The 23,403-nt window shown below is 42.6% G+C and overlaps 1 protein-coding gene across 4 annotated transcripts in view; it reads right to left on the bottom strand.

The window, feature by feature from the left end:
* Nucleotides 1-9,410: 9,410 nt before the first annotated feature.
* LOC143977373 (phosphatidylinositol-binding clathrin assembly protein-like) overlaps nt 9,411-23,403 on the bottom strand; it is a 114,484-nt gene continuing 100,491 nt past the window's right edge. For all 4 annotated transcript variants that reach the window (XM_077478791.1, XM_077478774.1, XM_077478800.1 and 1 more), the window contains 3 exons: nt 22,233-22,289; nt 14,159-14,266; nt 9,411-10,825 (listed from right to left, as the gene is read on the bottom strand). In XM_077478791.1, coding sequence (XP_077334917.1) covers nt 10,811-10,825; nt 14,159-14,266; nt 22,233-22,289 — 180 coding nt within the window. In that variant the 3' untranslated portion in view covers nt 9,411-10,810. The remainder of the gene's footprint in view (nt 10,826-14,158; nt 14,267-22,232; nt 22,290-23,403) is intronic.

Below are 23,403 nucleotides of genomic sequence, written 5' to 3'. Positions count from 1 at the left end.
TTTATAGCATCTACAAAATAGGGGGATAGTTTTATGGCATTTTTTTAATTTTGTACTAGTAATGGCAGCGATCTGCGATTTTTTTTTTCAGGACTACGACATTATGGTGGACACAGACATTTTTGACCATTGTCATTTATACAGCGATCGATGCTATAAAAATGCATTGATGACTGCATAAATGACGCTGGCAGTGAAGGGGTTAAGTGTGTTCTAGGGAGTGATTCTAACTGTGAGGGGGCTGGACTTCAACACACAGGACAGTGATCACGGCTCTCAACGAGAGAGAGTTGTGATCACTGTCCTATCACTAGGCAGAACGGGGAAATTCTGTTTACCAAAGCATCTCCCCGTTCTTCTCCGTGACACGATAGCAGGCCCCTGGCGGACATAGAGTCCGTGGCACCCACGGCCACGGAGTCCGCCGCAGGAGCGTGCCTGCAACATCGCTTCTTAAAGGGGACGTACCTGTATGCTCTTTTGCCTACCAGCACCATTCTGCCGATGTACAGTGGTGTGAAAAAGTGTTTGCCCCCTTCCTCATTTCCTGTTCCTTTGCATGTTTGTCACACTTAAGTGTTTCGGAACATCAAACCAATTTAAACAATAGTCAAGGACAACACAAGTAAACACAAAATGCAATTTGTAAATGAAGGTGTTTATTATTAAAGGTGAAAAAAAATCCAAACCATCATGGCCCTGTGTGAAAAAGTGATTGCCCCCCTTGTTAAAACATACTATAACTGTGGTTGTCCACACCTGAGTTCAATTTCTCTAGCCACACCCAGGCCTGATTATTGCCACACCTGTTCACAATCAAGGCATCACTTAAATAGGAGCTGCTTGACACAGTAAGGTCCACCAGAAGATCCTTAAAAGCTACACATCATGCCGAGACCCAAAGAAATTCAGGAACAATTGAGAAAGAAAGTAATTGAGATCTATCAGTCTGGAAAGGGTTATAAAGCCATTTCCAAAGCTTTGGGAATCCAGCGAACCACAGTGAGAGCCATTATCCACAAATGGCGAAGACATGGAACAGTGGTGAACCTTCCCAGGAGTGGCCGGCCGCCCAAAATTACCCCAAGAGCGCAGCGACGACTCATCCAAGAGGTCACAAAAGACCCCACAACGTCCAAGGAACTGCAGGCCTCAGTTAAGGTCAGCGTTCATGCCTCCACCATCAGGAAAAGACTGGGCAAAAATGGCCTGCATGGCAGAGTTCCAAGGAGAAAACCACTGCTGAGCAAAAAGAACATCAAAGCTCGTCTCAATTTCTCCACAACACATCTTGATGATCCCCAAGACTTTTGGGACAACATTCTGTGGACCGATGAGACAAATGTGGAACTCTTTGGAAGGTGTGTGTCCAAGTATATCTGGCGTAGAAGGAACACTGCATTTCATAAAAAGAACATTATACCAACAGTAAAATATGGTGGTGGTAGTGTGATGGTCTGGGGCCGTTTTGCTGCTTCAGGACCTGGAAGACTTGCCGTGATAAAAGGAACTATGAATTCTGCTGTCTACCAAGAGATCCTGAAGGAGAATGTCCGACCATCTGTTCGTGTACTCAAGCTGAAACGAACTTGGGTTCTGCAGCAGGACAATGATCCTAAACACACCAGCAAGTCCACCACGGAATGGCTGAAGAAAAACAAAATGAAGACTTTGGAGTAGCCTAGCCAAAGTCCTGACCTGAATCCTATTGAGATGTTGTGGTATGACCTTAAAAAGGCCGTTCATGCTCGAAAACCCTCTAATGTAACTGAATTAGGACAATTCTGCAAAGATGAGTGGGCCAAAATTCCTCCAGGACGCTGTAAAAGCCTCATTGCACGTTATCGCAAACGCTTGGTTGCAGTTGTTGCTGCTAAGGGTGGCCCAACCAGTTATTAGGTTTAGGGGGCAATCACTTTTTCACACAGGGCCATGATGGTTTGGATTTTTTTTCACCTTTAATAATAAACACCTTCATTTACAAATTGCATTTTGTGTTTACTTGTGTTGTCCTTGACTATTGTTTAAATTGGTTTGATGTTCCGAAACACTAAAGTGTGACAAACATGCAAAGGAACAGGAAATGAGGAAGGGGGGCAAACACTTTTTCACACCACTGTACATCAGCGTGCGCTGGTCAGCAAGTCGTTCATGCAAAGTGCTTGATGCACCTGAACGCATCTAAACACATTTGAAGAAGAAAAAAAAAAAAAAGACACGTTTAACGCTGTAGAATTGTTATTTATTTCACCTCTGTGAAATAAAAAAGGATTTTGTATAGGTAATTAAAGCTCAACGCTGTTTTAACGAAGCACTTTAATACGTTTAACTCAACCTAATCTTCTTGGGTATGTCATTTGTTATGCAAGGCAGTAACTGTGACTAAAAGAGAAGGAGGGTATAGATGTGAAAGGTCCTATTCATAAGTGATATTAAACCCGCAGTTTGAGCACTTGCACTAGCCAATTACTTACGGAGTATTCAGCTTCTTAAAGGGCTTGTAACCCTACATTTTGATTTTCTGCCAACCCCCCCTATTGTTTTTTACCTTCCATCCTGCACTGTATAAGTGTTAAAATCGAAGCCTCTAAATACCTTTATGTGAAGTATCTTCAGGCTGGTCACGTGACTCCTGCCGCTCTAATACTCCGCTCCAGGGCTACAGCAGGAGGAGCCAAGCTCTCCCTCCGACGTCAGCCGGGAGTCACGTGACCACAGTGCTGATCGCTCAGCTCCTGCAGAAGCCCTGGATCGGAGTATCAGAGCGGCATGAGTCACATGACCAGCCTGAAGATGCATCAAAGGTATTTAGAGGCTTAGTTTCCAATAAACACTTACACAGTGCAGGATGGAAGCTTAAGAGTAAAATACAAAAAATACTAAAATTTAGCTAACAGCTGCAGGGGGCGGCAGAGAGAGACACAGACTCTCAAGCTGACAGACAGGGAGCGGAGGGGGGAGAGCACAGACAAAAGCTTCGGATGGAGGCATGTAAACTGACCACGTGTCAGGGCTAAACAGCCATGATAAACTGTGGTCAGTTTACAGGGGGAGGGCAGAAACTGGCAGGATCAGTCAGATTTTTTATTTTTTTTTACAGTTTCCAGAGGGGCAGGTTAGACAACACAAGCACTGTACTGTTTAACCTGCTATAAGGAAACAGGATTTTTTTTTTTTTTTTTTTTTTTTTTAGGGAAACACACACTTTTAGACTCTATTCCCAATTTTCTGTAACGGATGACAAAGCACACAGAAAATGCTTGTTTTGCTGAGCGTTTTGAAATTGTGCTGCAAATGCACATTGTGCTTGGGGTGTCATTAATGGAACCCCAAGCTCAGGTAGCATTCACAAAGCATACGCACTACAAAGAAGCCAAAATGCAGTGTGAAAAAACGCTCCTCTATTAAAAAGGTTTTGGGGAGTTTGTCGCATGTAGGGCAGCCCTTTGCACAAAAAGCGGAAACACTCCAAAAACGCACACAAAAAATGTGTTCGGGAACTGGTTCCTGCTATGCTCAGGATTCAACCCAGCCATAATCCTTGCCTACGTTGGCGCCAGTGAAAGCATTAATGTTGGGTACAGCGTCCGGCACATGGCAACAGCCTAGCCTACGTGTCATGGTGCCGGATCACATGATGCTGTGGAGGGGCTCGCATCTCTGCGTTATCCTTCTTCTATGGTGAACAGGGCTGGTGGGGTTAACCATCTGTTCCACCCTCTCCCTGGGCGTCGAGCACCCAGCGTTGGGGAGCCTTTGATGGGTCTGAGGGGGGCTATAAATAGGAAGACTCAAACACCAGTCTAAGCAAAGCCTCCCAGGTGGTTGGACACACAATTTTTGTTAAAAAAAAAAAAATGCTATTTGGCAAGTATAAATCTTTATTTTTCACACTTTTACTTTTTAAACCTATTTTGACCTTACAACAAAAAGAAAAAAAGGGCCAGAAAGGGGCTGGGGAATCACCAACCCCAGGGACTTTAACAGTATCAAATCGAAAAATATTTGCAAGAAAATCTTTTTAATGTATAAAATATTACAATTTTATTCATACTATACACAATTATAAATTAAACATTCATAAAAACGATGAATTTGACATCAATTTGCAAGAAAAGGCATATTGGTATTTAATCCCATTTTTCACCAAACAAAGAGAGTGAAGAAAAGGCAAGCTGCAATCATTCTCAACATGGGAATGGGCTTCTTCAGGAAAAACTGATTGAGCAGCCACAGAGTGATATTGCCAACGCTCCACAAGTCAAAAAATTCAAAGTGTCAGACGAAAATTATTTTAAGACATTGTTGGAAAATCTATAATCATTTTGGCGATAAAATCGCAGAGCAGGAGAAGTTTGTCGCCTATTGGGAATCCAAATAATAATGTTGAATCAATAAAAGATTGCTGGAAAAGATTTGATGGACTTCAATAGTAGGTCAAAGTCAAAATCCATACGATGTGTTAGAAACAGGCATCATAGTTAAAGCCATGATTAGCTGCCTGATATTTGCAGGTATGCGTCCAGTCCCAACAATTGCCCAATAAGCGACAAACTTCTCCTGCTCTGCGATTTTATCGCCAAAATGATTATAGATTTTCCAACAATGTCTTAAAATAATTTTTCGTCTGACACTTTGAATTTTTTGACTTGTGGAGCGTTGGCAATATCGCTCTGTGGCTGCTCAATCAGTTTTTCCTGAAGAAGCCCATTCCGGGCGAAACATGTTGAGAATGATTGCAGCTTGCCTTTTCTTCACTCTCTTTGTTTGGTGAAAAATGGGATTAAATACCAATATGCCTTTTCTTGCAAATTGATGTCAAATTCATCGTTTTTATGAATGTTTAATTTATAATTGTGTATAGTATGAATAAAATTGTAATATTTTATACATTAAAAAGATTTTCTTGCAAATATTTTTCGATTTGATACCGTTAAAGTCCCCAGCCCCTTTCTGGCCCTTTTTTTCTTTTTGTTGTATTTATTAACATTGGGACGTGGTATCCTGGCCTGCTCAGATTCCCTCTCTCTCAAAATTTTCTTTTCTTAATGTCTATTTTGACCTTGCGTATTGGGGTATTCCCAGTATGGTTGCCACCTAATCCCTTTAAACCTGAACACATTAATTACACAGGTTCTGTGGCTTATTAAGATGGCAATTAAACTCACTTGGTGCCTTATCTGGATTTAATTAACCTCAGAACCTGTGTAATTCAAAGGTGTTCGGGTTTAAAGGGATGAGGTGGCAACTCTAATTCCCAGGCACTGATGTCACTGCTTCACCAAGTTGCACTTTATACTATACATATACTTAATCTAACATGTGGATTCTCATTCATCTCAGCTTTGCATGTCATTTTTACTATTCCCAATTGTACCATGTGGCTGCTTCTGGCAATTCTATCATAGTTTAATATTTTTTCATGATTTTGTACCTCCATTATTTTTACCATTTTTCAATACAGTAGTGCACATCATTATTTCCATACACTCTTTTCTAGCCACGATGGTGGAAGGTTTTGTTTGCCTGTTTTTGCTATGCTGGCCCATCGTTGGATCCTTTACCCACAGCTTCAGGACGAGACGTCTCCGGCGCCCACCGGTGCGACTTTGGCACGCAGCACCCTGCATCTTTGTGAGCATGGATCCCTCAATTTGATTTCCACAACTCAATTTTACATATTTCCATGTTCTTTACTATGTTGTTTCCTGTTACTATTTTACTTTTGTAGATCATGTCTATGCATCAACCCCTGAAAATTGAGACTGAACTCACAAAACATACTGGGTCAACATAGAGCCTATGACACACCTACTATGGATTATTTGATGACTGCATGTAACATAATGTAATGGATATGGACATTTTTTTCCAGTCCTATTGCTGGCATATTCAATAAGTACATTTTTTATTAAGTACAGTACAGGACACAGGCTGGATATGCGTAGACCCAGAGGTAGAGGCTGATAACATCAAGTGATTGAACACTGCCAAAGCTTTTGGACACACCCCCCTGGGCACACCCTTGTAACCCTACCCCACTTTGAGTGACCTCAGTTTTTTGTGAACAAGCAATGCAAGTAACGCAGGAACAGAGGAGAGGTTGGCCAGTGTCCAGTACTGTACTCCAAGATATGGAATTTACAGTTCAGTCAAAATTCCTTTTATCATAAATCGAACCGTACGGACACAGGTAGGATATTCACAGACCCAGGGCACTCCAGAAGGGTGGACAACAGCAAGGCAAACAGAACCACGGCAACAGGCCAAATAAACAGAAAAGGACCCAGATCAGAGTGCCCCTGAAAGAACTTCGCAGCCAAAAGCTGTATCCACAGAGGCCTGGATATCCACCTGATAGAAGTTGGAGAACATACGGAAGAAAAACCTTGAACGGGGTTGTATCCATGACCAATTCAGATACTTTAAGCCACGGGTGTCAAACACAAGGCTCGCGGCAAGAATCCAGCCCGCTGAGCCTTGTCACGTGGCTCTCAGTGGCCTTTGGCAACCACCTCCTGGCTCTCACCCAATCTTCCTGCCATCACTTGTAAACACAGGAACTTCTGCGTTTACAGTGACAGCTATGGCCTTGGCGAGTCCCGGCTCCTGTTAGCATGCATGCGCCGGTTCCAGGCTATACAAGCCGAACGTGGAGATGCTGCAGCCAAACAGGCAACTTACAAAAATTAACTGCTTACATGCCGAGCGGTCGGCCAGGTACATGAGGCTGGAATGGAGGACACACAGGCTGGATGAACCACTTGAATGGCAAAATTTGAGTGCTTATCCCTATGGGATTTCACAGGGGGTGGTGGCCTGCTAGTGGGGGGGGGGGCAATAGTTGGGTGGTGGTCTGCTAGTGGGTGGGTGGTGATTTGTCAGTGGGTGGGGGGGGTCTGTCAGTGGCAGGGCAGTATTTTTTTGGGGGGGGGGGGAGATCTGGTAGTGGAGGGGTGTTAATTGGTGGGGTATGCTGAAGAGAAGGGTCACATATTGGTAATGTTGTACACCCACAACAAAGTGCAGGTAGTGTCAAGGGAGGATAGGAAAGCAAGTATGCCTCATATCCACAGAGGATAGAAAACCTCATGAATAGAAGGAGGCAATAACCGGGTAGAGTCCATACAAAATGGTTTTAACTCTGTTAGGCTCCTTTCACACTTGTCCATAAACCTCAAGTTGTATCAAAGTCGGACCAAAGTAGCGCAGGGACTACGTTGAAGTCGGGCTTATAGAACCCGGACTTCGACAGTGGAAGGGGGTCGGGGGACAATTTCAAAACTTCTAGTTTTGGTTTGTTTACAAGCCGTTAATGGCTTGTAAAGCATCTGATCAAACCGATCTCGGTTTGATCCAATGCTTTGGAGGCCAGCGATAAAAATACGGGGTCTATTAGACCTCAGATCTCTCCATAAAGAGGATCTGTCACAGCAGTGTTCAAGTAAGGAAAAAATAAAAAAAAAAGGTAGGGTTTTAAAAAAATAAATAAAAAAAATTGGATTTCTGTGTCAACATAAAATCAGACTTCCGAATAGATGCTGTGGATGAGAAAAAAAAAACCCATCATAGCTCTGACCACATCCAGGCAGTGAAGAGTTGCTGCTCTTGAATGAGGACACAAGGAAAGCAAGACTATGCCCCTGTTAAGTTGAAAGGCCGACACCACCTTGGATAGGAAGAGAGCCAGGGATGAAGAACCACCTTGTCTTTATGCAACACCAAAAAGGGCTGCTTACAGGAAAGTGCCTTGCGCTCAGACACTCGACAGGCAGAAGTGATGGCCACCTTTTACAACATGGTCGAGAGAGGAATATCCCAGATATTTTCAATGGATGTTTCTATAAGGGCAACAAAACAAGATTCAAGGCAGTAGATGAGGCCTAGAAGGCAGAGCCAATCCAGGTGAGCCACTGGATAAAAGTGCACCATTAGGCTCTGTTTCTTGTTTTTTTACAGCTTGAACAGTCGCCAGCGGCTATCATCTTGCAACAGCATTATTTAATGCAGAATTCTATTTAAATCCCTCAGTTGCTCATTTCGTGATATGTGTCCCTTAAAAGTATAAAAGGTAACTAATGACTCCCCCTAATTACTATAATAGCTCATTCTCCCATTTATGGTAGAGTTTGAATATAAAGGGGGACTCAGGAAATTCATTGGCCTGACAGATTAGCTTTTGGAATTATATTTTCGTTATTTTCTTTTTTATATTCCATACAGCCATTTTATCTTCCATACATGTTCATGATGTACCAGAAAACTTCTATTGGAAGGACCAGTTTATCTGATCATATCCCACTGGGTCAATATCTTTTCAAAGGGTTTGGATTAAAAAAAAAAAACCTTTATACCTGCCATATTGATAAATGATATATTTTTGCATACTCTTGCTGCAGTATTGCCACTTTTGGCTTTTGATTATGATGCTACTGATCTGGTCTAGGCAAGTTGATTTCCCCTTATTTTTTCATCTAGGTAGTCTTTTTCTCCCTCTTACACTCTATTTCTACCTTAATCCCTACTAATTTCTCAGTGAACTTGGCTGCAACATGTTCATGATGCCGGTTTTAACTATGGTTCGGTTTCAAAAAATTACATTGTACTTCTCTGCTTATCAGAATATAAATCCTCCTATATAATTACCCCCGATGAAAGGGCTTTGAGCCTGAAACGCATCGGGTACTGTTAGGACTTATCCCGGATGCTGGACACTGGAGAGTACTACTGGACATTGGAGTGAAACTACTATGTATATGTATTTTGATTATAAGTTACTGTTATCTGTAATTTGTCATATGTGCAGTTGTGTTTTATCAATCATGACATGTAGGTGATTTTTTAAATAGTTGTTCTTGCCCTTTATTGGTAATAAACCAAATTTTATGAGATCCTCAGTGTTGTTGCCAATTTAAAGCCCCAATTTTACAGGGGTGGTTACAAACTCCCTTTTCCTGGATAAAAATTGAAGAAGAAGGAAAAAAGGAAAAAGAAGGAAAAAGAAGGAAGAAGGAGGAGGAGGAGGAGGAGGAGGAGGAGGAGGAGGAGGAGGAGGAGGAGAAAGAAGAATAAGAAGAAAGAAGAATAAGAAGAAAGAAGAAAGAAGAAGTTAGAGACTAAGGAATGACAAAAAACAAAACATGAATCCTGGGTTGCAGATTGGGGGGGGGGGTGTTTGGCCACCATCAGTGGACCACACCCTAAGAATGCTTTTATTTAAGTTGTACTAACCTCCTGCAGTATTGGTGTGTGTCAAAAATGCCGCAAAGCCATTTCAGTGCTAAAAATGATAAGGTATACAGATGTATTCCTTCACGCAAAAAAAAAAAATATGTTTTAGAATTCCATGTTAGTTTGCTATAGCCAACCCTTACAAGATGGGGAGGTCCCCCAAGAACAGATACAAATACTAAAAGTTCACATATCATTTTTATTGTAACATACTGAAATTTCATTCTTTGAGCTCTGAAATTGAAAAGGAGATAAACTTGTTTTTTCCTCACAAAGGGATATCCAGTTTTGTTTGGCAACCAGTGGCATGATTCACCTTTGCTTTGATGTCCTTTTTACCCACTGCCACATGCCTATAATAATAACGAAGTCAAGTGGCATTCTGGGCATAGTCTGATGCTTCATTGTGATTAAATAAATAGATACATTTAATCTACGTAATTAATTTGGCATTAACTAATTTTTTCAAAGACAATTAGCACATTTTCAAAATCCTTTTTGAAAGGACTTTTTTTTTCCAAGATAAAGAGCTAAAGATAAGGATGCATCAGCATTGAAGAAATTATTTCAGGTATATATAATATATATTTACACAATAAAAAATTTACTTACTGTATTTTAAGTAAAGTGGCACAAATAGTAAGAGCTATAGGGCTCTTATTGAATGCTTACAAAGTACAAACTTTTTTTTTAAGTGGTGGCAGAAAAAAAAAGAAAAAGAAAACGTCCTATTATATGCAATGCCTCCAACACAGTGAACTCATGGGTGGATTTAAAGGGGAGAATACACAGAAAAGGAAAGCAAAGTGTTATTAGAGCCAAGTTGCACAACAAACAGATAGCTTGAAAGTAACAGGAGAAAAAAGGTTTTCATCTAATGAAGTTATCATGGACAAAGACTGGGAAAAAAAAAAATACAAACTTCTGAAGCGATGAGACATCTTATTGCATTGTCATTGGCTTCTCTACTGGTTTTGTGTATTTCCAAAGTTCATTTTCATGTTATCGCCACAGTATAAAATTGTAAGCTTTCCTGTCGTTGACTTCATGAAGGTCATATTCTGTTCTCTAGTTACACAATATGGATTGTGTGGGCGTATTCCAGCGCACATAAAACCTGACAATCCGATTGTTCAGTTAACTGAGCAGACTAGCAGAATAGCCAAACAGTTATATGATCAGAGAGAAAAACAGGAAGAGAAATTTAAAAATAGAGAACGGGAAAAAAAATCCAATTAATTTACAAAACCCTTTCATGAGTGTTGTTGGACAAAGGCACCTCAATGTTCACATAAGGAAATGTTTTATATCCGATTTTTGCCTGTCACCAGTATAATAGAAGGAAAGTAAAATGTGGTCTTAGAGCAGCTTTACACAGTCAAAGCAGGTCACATCAGATTCCATGGTAGAGGGACAGTTATAATCAGCATCCTCTAAAGCACTGCAGTTCAAAGAATGGGTACTTTATATTACACCAGAAATACATTGGTGCCCTGGTAAAGACCATGTTGGTGAGAGACTGGCCATTCACTTGTAACCAGTTTTTGGTTGTCGACGCATCCTTGCTGCTTTGGTGGCTTTACATGAATTGCATCTGTTAAAAATAAAAAATAATAATAATAAAGAAAATCTAATTAACAATTACAATAAACTGTAACCTATTTATTACAAATGGACATTGTGAGAGCCATATTTCAGGGCTATACATTTAGACACATGCAGGCTTTTTAAAGTTTCTGGGAGTTGGGCAGGTGAGGCTTTAAAGCAGTATTAAACCCAAAGCAAACATGTTATATTACAACTTACCAATTCTAAGATGTGAGGGCTATATTAGTTTCCTTTTTTTAGGCCCCTTTCACATAGGCGTCATCTGTTCAGTCACGTCTTTTAAAAGAACAAACTGATTAAGTTTACGTGCATCATTCCTCCCTCCTGAACCATACCAGGCCACGTGCCCTCAACTGGGGGCATTTTGTCTGGTTATGTTATGAGGACAAGGGCCTCTACCCCACAACCCTGGCCTGGTGGTTGTGGGGGTGACTTATTGTAATCTGGAAGCCCTCTTTAACAAGGGGGCCTCCAGATCCCGCCCCTTATTCATTCGCAGTACAAATGACCAGTGTAAGCAAACACACACCAGAGTTTGTGACAAGTACTTTAATAATAAATAAAAAAAGTTTCACTTCTTCCTTTTCAGCCCTGCCGCTAACAAAGAAGCGGGGGTCACCCAGTGATGTCACCGGATGGCCTCATCCCTTTGGTTACTTTAGCTGCACAGAGAACAGACAATGCCATTTGTCTCTGGCAAACAATGGGAGAGGTCGGGTATAGCAGGCTTCTCTTTCGTCCAGGTCATCATGATTGACGTGGACCTATATCGCTGGACAATGTGATTAATGGTGGATCTACATAGGAGGACGATCTAAAAGGTGCCCCTGTAAAAGGGTCCTTTGGCTTTCTTTCTTCCATTTTCATGTGGTGATCCAACCAGCAAGTCTGTAGTTTTCACAAGCTCTCCAGCAGAATGCATCAGTTTACATGGATGAGACAAACCACTTAAAGCGTTTATTAGCGCCCCCCCCCCCCCCCCCCCCCACAAAAAAAGATCCTGCTCCTTTAAAGCATCTTATACAGCACAGTGATTGTGCTGTGTCATTTGGCCCCCCGTAACACCTAAAAAACCTGGCTGATCCTGCCAGTTTCTACCATTGCCTCTGTATGCTGACCACAATATATCAGAGCTGCTGAGCCATGACACCGTGGTCAGAATACATGCCTCCATCATCCGCAGCTATCTGAAGCTCTCCTGTGTCTTGTCTCCCTCTGTCTTCTCCTCCTTCCCCCTCCCTGCCTGTCAGCTCTCACTAGCACTGCTCTGTTTCTCTCCCTGTTGCTTCAAATCTATCTCATCTTTAATCATCAGATAAAAATCTGTATCTTAGTGCCTGTGAGATTATATATGTATGCATTTATGTATGTGTATACATACATACACACACACACACACTATAATATATATATATATATATATATATATATATATATATATATATATATATATATATATATATATATATATAGCTTTCTACCTAGCAGGGGAATCTCGGCCCGCCCACTGGAGCCATCAGACAGGGAGAGCAGGGAGCCTGGGGTCACGTGATTGCTGGGAAAGGCTGTTAAAATGGGTAGAAATTGGCTTTTTATTTTAAAGCACTAGGATACAGCTTTTTATGTGACAGAGGGGATCATCTAAAGATGAGATAGTGTTTAAAAAAAACACTTTAACACTGGCAGGGGTGATTAAAATGATCCACTTTTATTTGTTCATGCAAAATTTCCCAAAAGAAAATGTTTGCTATAACTGAGTAGAACGTGCGAGCTGGCGTTTATCTTAAATTTGTTAGGTTATTTAGCTCTGCTAATACAATTAAAAATACCTTCCCCTTACAACTGACAATGCTGCCATCTTCTCTGCCTCCTGTTCTCATTCCTCCAGAGTGGCGTCTTAATACAGGAAGTGTGTTACTGGCCAGATCACCAGGTGAAAAACCGAGGGGGAAAAAAAGCTAAATAAACTGATGCAGTCACCACATCTAATGATTGGAAAGCTGCAATATATTACATCAGAGGTCTCCAAACTGCGGCCCGAGGGCCAGATGTGGCCCTTTGCTACCCTTTATTTGGCCCTTGGGGCACAACTCCTTCCAACGATATGAGGCACTATTCCTCTCACTGACACCAACAATATCTTCCACTGATACCAATGATGGAATACTATTCCTTCTACTAATAGGGGGAATACTCCTCCTATTGACCACCAACCATGAGGCCATATTTATTCTCACTGATGCTGGGCCCGTGACATTTTCTGCCTTTGCTGGCCACAATTCGACCCTCCTAAAGTCTGAAGGACAATAAAGTGGCCCTTTGTTTGAAAAGTTTGGAGACCCCTGCATTACATTTTTGGTTTCGGGTTTAATACTGCTTTAACGCCAAGTGGCTGCATATATGCATCCATAAAGAATGGTTTTCTGTGCTGAGGGCTCGCTCACTGCATGCACCCAGCACAGTAACCAAGATGTCATGGGAAGCTCCTGATGCATGCTTGTGATTGGAAGATTCCAATCAAGTGACAGCCCATCACAGAGGTCACATGACTGGAATGCCCACCTCCAAGATCCTTTAGAGAATCTAAATGCTGAGAGTCATGGCAGTAAGAGGCTATTATGCCGGTGTAAAAAACAACAAAGAAGAGGCAGAAGCTCATGGTAACTAGTGGATTAGGATTACTGAGTGTGGTCATTGGAGCATGAATTGTGATTGGCTAATGTGCATTAAAAGCATGATGCCAGTTAATAGCAAGGACGTTTGAAAAACACCCATAAAAAGATACAGATAAAAAATAACCCAGGGTTTATTACAGTTTGTTACAACAATTCTGTACCATTATTAGGTGTGCATTTTTTTCAATTCTAAATAAAACCTTTGTTGAAAAATACACATTCACTACCATTGCTGAGCTACTTCTGAAAAAGCTTGTTGGCTACCTGTATCTAGTTTTAATATTTCTAAGTCACTGACTGGGGAACAAGTATGCTGCAAGTCTACTGTAAGTGAACTCCTGAGCTGGAGTTCACCAGTAGAACAGCAGGATTGCCAAGCAACTAGCATTTGCAGAAGGAAGGGTCAGCAATACCATTCAATGTATTGCTCAAAAGTTTAATGAGTACTTGTTCACAGTGCCTGAATGCTGCTAAGGCATCTGGAAATGAAACTGAGTGTGAAGTGACAATCTGTGGATAAGCTCCACCCAAAGCCTGCGTTTGTAAAAATGGGGATCCCTCCAACCTTAAATTCATAAATCTAACAATTACAGTCTCATGAGATCATTAAAAAGGTAATTGGTATTTCAAAATAGTACACCTACCTGAGCTCCAGTTACAGGTGCAAATGGATTTGTTGGTCTGATTCCAGGCTGTGTATAAAGAATTGGTTGAGGGACCATGAGAGGATTTGCCCCGATCTGTGTAGGAACCTGGAAAAGATAGGGAGATACAAAATCTTAAGAATTTTAGGATTTATGTACTAATATGTAAAATCCTTTTCTTAGAGCCCCATAGTTTTGAGTTATTAAGCAACATTGGGTTATACTGCCGCCTACAGGAGGACTGGAGTCTAGGCATATAAAAACCTCAAGGCCTCCCTCTTTAGGTCTTTAACTCCTCCCACCTCGCCTGTTGTAGCAAGTAGTCCACAGAGAAAAGATAACGAAATAGGTAATAGAGCTTTGTTCCTTAATAGACTATGAGGAAAGGATTTTACAATAAATTACAACAATTTTATTTTCTCCATCATCCATGCAGTGACACAGCTTGTTATTAAACAATGTAGGACCGTCCCAAAGAAATCCAAGAAAGAAAAGGAGGGGGGTACACCTAAATAACACAGATGAACCAGGGCAGCAAAAAAAAAAAAGAAAGAAAGAGAAGAAGACAAGGGCATTAACCAGTTCCCGACTAGCTCACGTATTTTTACTGTGGCACAATGGTACCACTGCATGAAACCCGGTAGGGAGTTCACTTTAAGAGCTGCTGCGCGGCGGGGGAAGCGATGTGCGTTGCCAGCGGGTGCGATCGCCTACATGAGAGCCAACAAGGGGATTTGTGTGTGTAAACACACAAATCCTTGTTCTGTCAGGGGAGAGGAGACATATCGTTGTTCCTACTAGGTAGGAACAAACTATAAGTCTCCTCCCCCAGTCAGAACACATCTAGGGAACACATATTGAACCCCTTGATCTCCCCTAGTGTTAACCTCTTCCCTACCAGTGACATTTACACAGTAATCAGTAGATATTTATAGCACAGATCGCTGTATAAATGTCAATGGTCCCCAAAAAAAAGTGTCAAAAGTGTCCGACCTGACACAATACCACTAAAAATCGCAGATCACTGGCCAAAAAAAAAAAATATATATATATATAAAAATGCCATAATTCTTTCGAATAGTTTTTAGATGCTATAAATTTTGCACAAACCAATCAATATACGAGAATACATTAATTTTTTTTTTTTTTTTACCAAAAATACGTAGAATACATCTCTATATCCCCCTGAGGAGTCCAGTAACAGGTCCAGGTACTCCAAGCAGAGTCACCAACACCGACTTCTGTAGGTTCAGTACCCAACCAAACGCCCGAAGAGTTTGCATAGTGATTGCCACATCCTCCCTTAATTCTGAGGCAAAAGCTGCTCTCAGAAGGAAGTCATCCAAGTAACCCATGATTGCGATCCCTCGCTGCCTTAGCAAAGCCAAAATTGGGGCTAGCACCTTGGTGAAGACCCTCGGTGCCGACGCGAGGCCAAAAGGGAGAGCTACAAATTGGTAGTGCTCGTCCGACTGCAAATCGCAGAAACCTCTGATGCTTAAAGCATATGGGGACATGCAAGTATGCGCCTTTGATGTCCAGGGACGCCAGAAAATCCCAGATGGAGGGCCCCCCGCAGGACTCACCACCCTGACCCAGGTACTGCGATGTGCTGCTCCTGTCCGCTCTCTCCTGACCACCAGATGTCTGTGCGAAAAGCTTGCTGTTCTAGAAGGAAACAAGCACCCAGCGCAAGAGGCAAAATGACCTGAGGCTACTAGAAAATGGTCTGATGGCACAGAGAAAATGGCCGCCAAACTTCCAGAAAATTGGCTGAAAGGCAAAAAACTGGCTGTGGCTACAAATAAAATGGCCACGGCCTCAGGAAAATGGCCGCAGAGCATGTGGAGGCCTCCCCACATGTCAAACACAGCACAAACACCCAGAAACAGGGAAGAGGACAAACTGACCCCCAACACAGCCCCCTGCCAGGACCCAGATCCCCCCGGCCAGGTATGTACGTTCACCACACCCCCATGTCCCCAGTCACACAGCAGCCCATAGCATGGGGAGGAGGAGAGGGACAGGGAGAGAAGGGAGAGTGAGAGACCCCCTAGTTGACCTCCCAGGGAATGCCCAGCTGCTCCATCCTGCTGACACAGGTGGAACCATACTTACCCCTCCTGCAGGGAGTGTTGGACACATTCCATAGACAGACCTATCACCCAAGCAGTGCGGGGTGGCTGTCGGCCAAGGAACACTGACACGGACAGCAGTAGCCTGGTCATATGTGTGCCCCAGAGCATATAGCTCACCGGCCACCGCTGGATAAGATGGGGCATGTTATAGCCGACCCAGCGCGTAGCTAGGGCCTGCTCACGCTCGATGGCCAGGCTGTGGAGACTACCAGGATCTATATTATCCAGCATGTCACCCAGCCCAGATGTTGATTGTAGATCACAGGAATCAAAAACGCAGAAAAAAGAAAAAAAAATGGTCCCACCGGGAGCCAGGTCCTTCTACACTAGGCAGAAAAAAAATGGAGCTGCTGGATGCAGCGTGAGGGGTTATAGCCAGTAGGACCACCCCCTGGGTTGTACTGTGCAAGTGTTGCTGTTTTTAACACTTTCTGCCTAGTCCTCTCCTAAAGGGGCAATATAACTCTAAGGTCAAGATGAGGATGCGGTGTCCATCAATGAATGTAAAAGAAAAGACATTTCTTTACTGCAAAATGTAAGAACCTCTGCTAAGGCTGAAAGATAGGTACATGCAAGTACGCGTCCTTTATATTGATGAAGGCTAAAAAAGTCTCCCCTCTGGAGTGAGGTTACTACCGAGTAGACAGACTCCATCCGAAAGGACTGTATCAATAGATACTTGTTCAGGGACCTTAGGTCCAAAATAGGCCTTGTTACCCAGTTTGTGTCCGCAAAGAACAGCAGCCTTTCCCCCACCCGATGGAGTGGGGGCATCCCCTCAAAAGGAGGGTTTGGTGCTGGGTTTATAAGAATTTTGGATCCAGGGCCTTTCAGCTTGCCCCTGGCCCTAGCGCCCTGTTGGCGACGGGACCGCCCTGACGCTGAGACATTTTAGGAAGCAGTCCCTGGGTTTTTAAACTAGGGACATCTGGTGCTTTTCTTCACAGGAAGTAGAGAACTCTTCCCTCCAGAAAGCTTTTGGATATATTTGTCCAAGTGATCACTGAATAAAGGTTCTCCGGGAAACCTGCCAATAACTTTTTACAAGGAAGCTTGGCTAACCAGTTCTTAAGCCATAAAAGTCTGCGCATATGTACAGACAAGAGAGCCAGATGAAAAACCTGCTGTATTGTATCCTTTAAAGCATCAACAGCAAAACACAGCGCTCCAGGAATATCTGTCTTGCTTTCAGGCAGATCACCCTCCTGGTTAGGCCTATCAGGCTGTTTGACCTGATCCTTTACAGACTGGCAAATACCAATTGCTGCAACAGCTGGCTGAATAGCTTTACTGGCAAAATAAAAAGGAAGCCTTTAACCACTTAAAAACGGGCCTATAGCCGAATGACGGCTACAGGGTGGTTCGATAATTCTGGGAGGGTGTACATTGATGTCCTCCCAGAATCGCACACATGGGAGTATCCATGACTGCTGCGTCCACACGACCCGTCGCATCACGGGAAATGGCCGCAGACCGCATTTTAGCATTCAAGAGCCATACAAGAGTAAGAATTAGTGAATTAGGAGCAAGAGTATGTCTAAAACAACATCAAAGGCCAGACCTGACCTTTGAAAGGTGCTAAGGTCTAAACGACAAAATTAAAAAAAGGAAAAACAAAACTAGGCCACCAAAAAGCACGCGGGAAAATAGCTAACAGCAGCGAAAATAAGCCTTCCGCATTTTAAAACTCAAATGAGAAGCAGATTTACAAACTTTAGGAAATATTGGGATAACAGAATCTGCAATGGGTTTCAACCAGTAAACTATCCAAGCTAGTTACTAAGAAACATACTGGAAGATTAGAAGATGGGTGATGATCTCTGGGATGATAAATCTGGATCTGACAGATTCTACCGAGCATTAGCCAACATACATATCACACTCTGAGGCCAGTTTGGAGCTATAAAAATCAATGGAATGGCATTCAATTCTGTGAAGCAGAAGAGGTCATAGCTTCAGAAGAGAAAATTCAGAGATCATGGCATACTTATGCCACGGTGCTAACAAGGCATTCCCCGATTCATCATCAGACCTCCTGCCCTGGAAACAAATCTATTAGGCTTCTTGTTAAACCTACATGCTAGCAGATCCATATCCAGCAGCATCATCCAATGTAGACATGCCTTATATTAACAGGAGTATGGCGTATTCCCAAAATTCTTTAACTGAGCAGGTGTGTTTTATGCTGATACACCAAAGCATCAGCGCACATCCAAGTAAACAACCATCCACTTTTATGGCCGGATGTATGCTCCATCTGCGGCCCCCAGGCACAGAAATTGCTGGGATTTTACTCTTTAACCACTTCCCACCCGGCCAATGCATATATACGGCCGGGTGGGAGCCGTCTACTCCTGATAGGATGTTCCTGAACGTCATTCAGGAGTAGCGGGATCGCGCGCGCGCGTGCCCGCGCAGCGGCGCGATCCCGATGTGCTCGTGTCACCCGGACACGGCACATCTCAGATCGGCAGGAGGGCTCTGTGATTGGCCCTCCTGATCACATGACGGCCGTGTCCAATCACGGCCGTCATGTGATGTAAACAAACAGCCGGTTGCTAGGCAATCGGCTCTCCTCTCCTCACACGGAAGTCACCGCTGAGGAGAGGAGAGCAGAACGCTGCAGCCGGCTGATGATCAGTGAGTATGGGCTGCTTTTTACAGCTTTTTACTCACTGATCATCAGTGTAGTGTAAACACACAACACACCACACAGTACAAACACAGTCCCCACATATGTCCCCAAAACACACATGTCCCCAAATAATAAAAACACATGTCCCTAATAATAAAAACATGTCCCCCACATATGTCCCACTAAAATCACATGTCCCAATGATTATCTGCACACATATGTACGTGATCACCTGCACACATATGTACATGATCATTTGCGTACATATGTCCGTGATCACACAAACCAATTATTATACACTTAACGGAATTTTTTTTTTACCAAAAACATGTAGCAGAATACATTTTGGCTTAAATTTATGACAAAATTTGATTTTATTGGATTTCTTTTCAAATAGAAAAAAGAAAATATTGTTTTTTTTCCAAATTTCCGCTTTTTTTGCGCTTATATCGCAAAAAAAAAAAAAACGGAGTCGTGAATAAATAACACCAAAATAAAGCTCTATTTGTGCGAACAAAATGATAACAATTTCATTTGGGTACAGTGTAGCATGACCGCGCAATTGTCACTGAAAGCGCTAGAGCGCTGAAAGCTGAAAATTGGGCTGGGAAGGAAGGGGGTGAAAGTGCCCTGTATTGTAGTGGTTAATCTGTCTGTGTGCACGAGGCATGAAACCTTTTAGATAAAGCAAATAAAAACTCCCAGATTTAACAATCCCTGAATAGCAGAAAGAAGGTCCATCTAAGTTGAGAATAAGGCCAAAACTATTTTCTAAGCTTTGAATACTACTTTCCACACCAAAGTGTCAGCTATGTATAATTACCAGATCTCCGCAAAGGCCATCAGATGTCTCCCCACACAAGATGAAGTTGGTGGGACGGCCCTACATGCTGAAGCGAATTTAAATCAGCAGGTTTTGCTTTACAGGATTGCTGGATCTTGAAGCCCCTGAACCCAAGGAGGTTGAAGAAGCACTTACCCCGACTTGTTCAAGCCCCGACTTGTTCATGCCCCGACTTAGTTGGGGTAGGCGGAACACTTTGCTGGGGGTGGGTCAGCCCGACACTTGACCTTTGACCTCTGGGGACATGCCTCCTGACCTTTGGGCGAGGTCCCTATTCAAATCCCTGAGTCCTAACCTTGTTCTTCTAGGGGAAACCCTAACCCGCAACCCTAACCCTAGGCCTAACCCTAACGCTAGAGAGTGAGATTTGAGAAAAAAAAAAAAAAAAAGGGAGTACCTTAGAGAAATGAAAGGAACATTTTGATGCATCTGGGGTAGGCAATAACTTACCCCATCGCCTTTTTAATTATTTCATCCAGTGAAGAGCCAAAAAGTCGGTCTCCCATGAAGTTAGTTCTAACAAGCCCCCCTTAAACTGTGGCTACTCCAACCAGCACTTAAGCCAGATGGCTCTGCACATCTGAACAGAAGAAATGGATACCCCAGACAAAACAGGGAAAGCATTAAGTACCGTGTTGCACATAAAATGTGATGTAAAAGTCATCTGGTCAACACAATGAATAAGGTGAGGATCAACACAAGCAACTGGCTGATCTCCACTTAGCGATTTAGACTAAGTCTGGGAAATAAAAAAACAGCAAGCATTAAAGGGATGATCCCACTAAACAGTAGAGGGATTGAAAATGTGCTTCCAACTTCCTGTCAGTAGGGTCCATAAATGACAGAGCACCTTCGACAGCAATGGAGAGAGCCTATTTTAAGATGAGACTCTTATGAGGATAAACACTTTTGGTAAAAGTGTCTGGAAGAACCATTTAGGGACAAGGGATTGCTTGTCCATGAAATCCCATTTTTTTTGTAAATCAATGGAGAATGAAGAGTGAGAAACCTTTGCAGCACATTCAGGTGTATGATAATCCAAGCTAGACACCATAGCAGGTGAGGCAACGATGGAATCCACAAAATTTTAAGTGGAAAATACAGCCTTAAAGAAAGAAGAAAAAAAAAAGTTCCTTCTGATGCTGTGACACAAACAGTGACTGAAAGACAGCTGGTGGTCCAGTGGCACATCTGGCATCCGAGGCCAATAAATTGTTTTTAACCCCCCCCCCCCCCCCACCACTGCAAGGAATAGTGACTGTAGACAAACTACATTAACATTGGGAGGGGCATAGGTAAATAAAGCCTGAGCCAACTCTCCCTATAGTCAGCACACATGTGACAAACATAGAAACTTCAGCACAGCGATTTTAATGAAATTACACCGTTCCATACATATTCTTTTCTACACACAACCTACCTTAAAAGAACCACTTTAGGAGTATTGCGCTTTTAGTTAGGAGTACAAAATGTAAAACATAGCTAATGGGGAATTGATAAAAAAAAATGGAGCAGCTATGTATGGCAGCCAATCAGCTTCTATCTTCAGCTTGTTCAGTTAAGTTTAGAAAATGAAAGCTAGAAGTTGATTGGTTACCACAGCTGCCTCAGGAAGGCGATGGGGGGAAAAAAACACCAAGTGCTTCAGTTAACACAGAAGACTGACATTCCTGGAAGTGTTCATCTTTCAGCAAAGAATTCCTCTTAAAGCGGAGGTCCACCCTAAAATGGACCTCCGCTCATCGGAATCTCCCCCCCTCCGGCGCCACAATTGGCACCTTTCAGGGGGGAGGGGGGTGCAGTTACCTGGATAATCCAGGTATCTGCACCCACTTCCAGGATAGCTGTCTGCGGAAAGGGGCGTAGATTACGCCCCTTTCCGCAACTGCCCGCCCCTTTGCGCAAGTGCCCCGCTGCCTGCTGGGAAACACACAGTTCCCAGAGGCAGCGGGGACCGTCCGGATTGCGCCGCGCGGCTCGCGCATGCGCAGTAGGGAACCGGGAAATGAAGCCGAAAGGCTCCATTTCCTGATTCCCATACCCAAGATGGCGGCGGCAGGACCCGACAGACGACCTAGAGATCGGCTTCGGGTGCCGACATCGCGGGCGCGCTGGACAGGTAAGTGTCACTATTTTAAAAGTCAGCAGCTGCAGTATTTGTAGCTGCTGGCTTTTAAAAAAAAAAAAAAAAAACGCGGAGTCCCGGTGGACTCCCGCTTTAAATGGAGTTCTGTTTGTCAGCACAGGTAGGTGCAAAAGGCAAACTTTTCACCATCTTGTTTTGTAGGTATTCTTTTTTTGCCTGAACTGACAGCATATAGATTCATTTAAAATCAGTGGAAATGAAAAAAAAAAATAAAATGTAAAGTTGGAACAATTTACAACAGGATAACCTTAAAGTTTTTGTTTGCAGAACTGTGAATAGAACCAAAAGAAAAAAGTGACTGGTTTTCCTACCATTCCATACACAGGCACTTGTGGTGTTGGTACTGGATAGGTCATTGGTGGAGGTGCCTTTACACAAAAAATAAAAATAAATTAATGCCACTTTGTGACTATTATCAGAAATTATGTTACACAATAAAAACCAAAACAACTGAAAACCATCCAAATGTAAGTTTAGCTTTGGTAATTGTTTTTACTACTAAATTCCCACTATGTAATTTCACATCTCACAAATCGTATATACCAGTGGTCCTCAATTAAATATGCTGCTTCTGCTTTTTCTTAGGCAGCTGTAGGGGGGGTGGGGGGTCTCCACAGAAACCTCTCAATCCCCCTCAGTTCTGCTTTTTGCAGAACAGGCTGGACCCTAAAAGTGTGCGCCCCCCTAGCATCGGTGCTGCATGCGGTTTCCTTCTCTAGCTGCAGCAGCTGAATGAACAACAATTTACAATCTGAAGAATTCACTCTAGATTTGGAGTGATGACCAAACAAATCTTTTTGCCTTAGGAATAAATTGGTCCACACTATCCCAGAAACACATTACTGTTATAGGTACCTCATCCCCTAATAATTCTGCAAATATTGTATCCAAAAGTAGGAAAAAAGGGGAGCAGGGGATTTTTATACGGTACACTTTATAAAGAAACAGAGATTTCTTATAAAAGAATTCATAGCTTTAATATTTAGAAATATATTAAAAATATTTTGTAAAGACAAAAATAGAAAATACACTCATTGTACAAAACAGTACATGACATAAAGCATAAGGGATCCTGAAAATGTTAGTTGCTGAGACTGATCGTATTTCCTCCCGACATGTTTCGCGTTTTTGCTTCTTCAGAGGAGTATGCAACTAACATGAACATAAACACAAAGAAATAGTTTAAGAATACAAAATGTACATCTATGCCGTACAATTAAGTACACATACAATTCAGGACATTAAATATGAAATTAGTCTCAATGTGCTTAGTCCGAGGAGGTACAATGCTTACCCAGGTATAGTCATTCCCAACATCGCAACACACAAGCCAATAGATGGTGGAATAGGTGGCAGAAATTATGGGACAGGATCAAGTGCTAAAAACAACCCAGCCCCATGCAGGGCATAGATGGAGGTAGACAAGCGCTAAAAAGATCAAAAACAAAATCCAGAGATAAGTGCTGAGTTTACAAATCCAGC

Source organism: Lithobates pipiens, unplaced genomic scaffold, assembly GCF_037356315.1.
Source record: "Lithobates pipiens isolate NorthernLeopardFrog02 unplaced genomic scaffold, aLitPip1_a1.2 Scaffold_1, whole genome shotgun sequence".
Classification (NCBI taxonomy): Eukaryota; Metazoa; Chordata; class Amphibia; order Anura; family Ranidae; genus Lithobates; species Lithobates pipiens.
The sequence above is the reverse complement of the archived record's forward strand: the minus strand, read 5'-3'. Positions and strand labels throughout refer to the sequence as shown.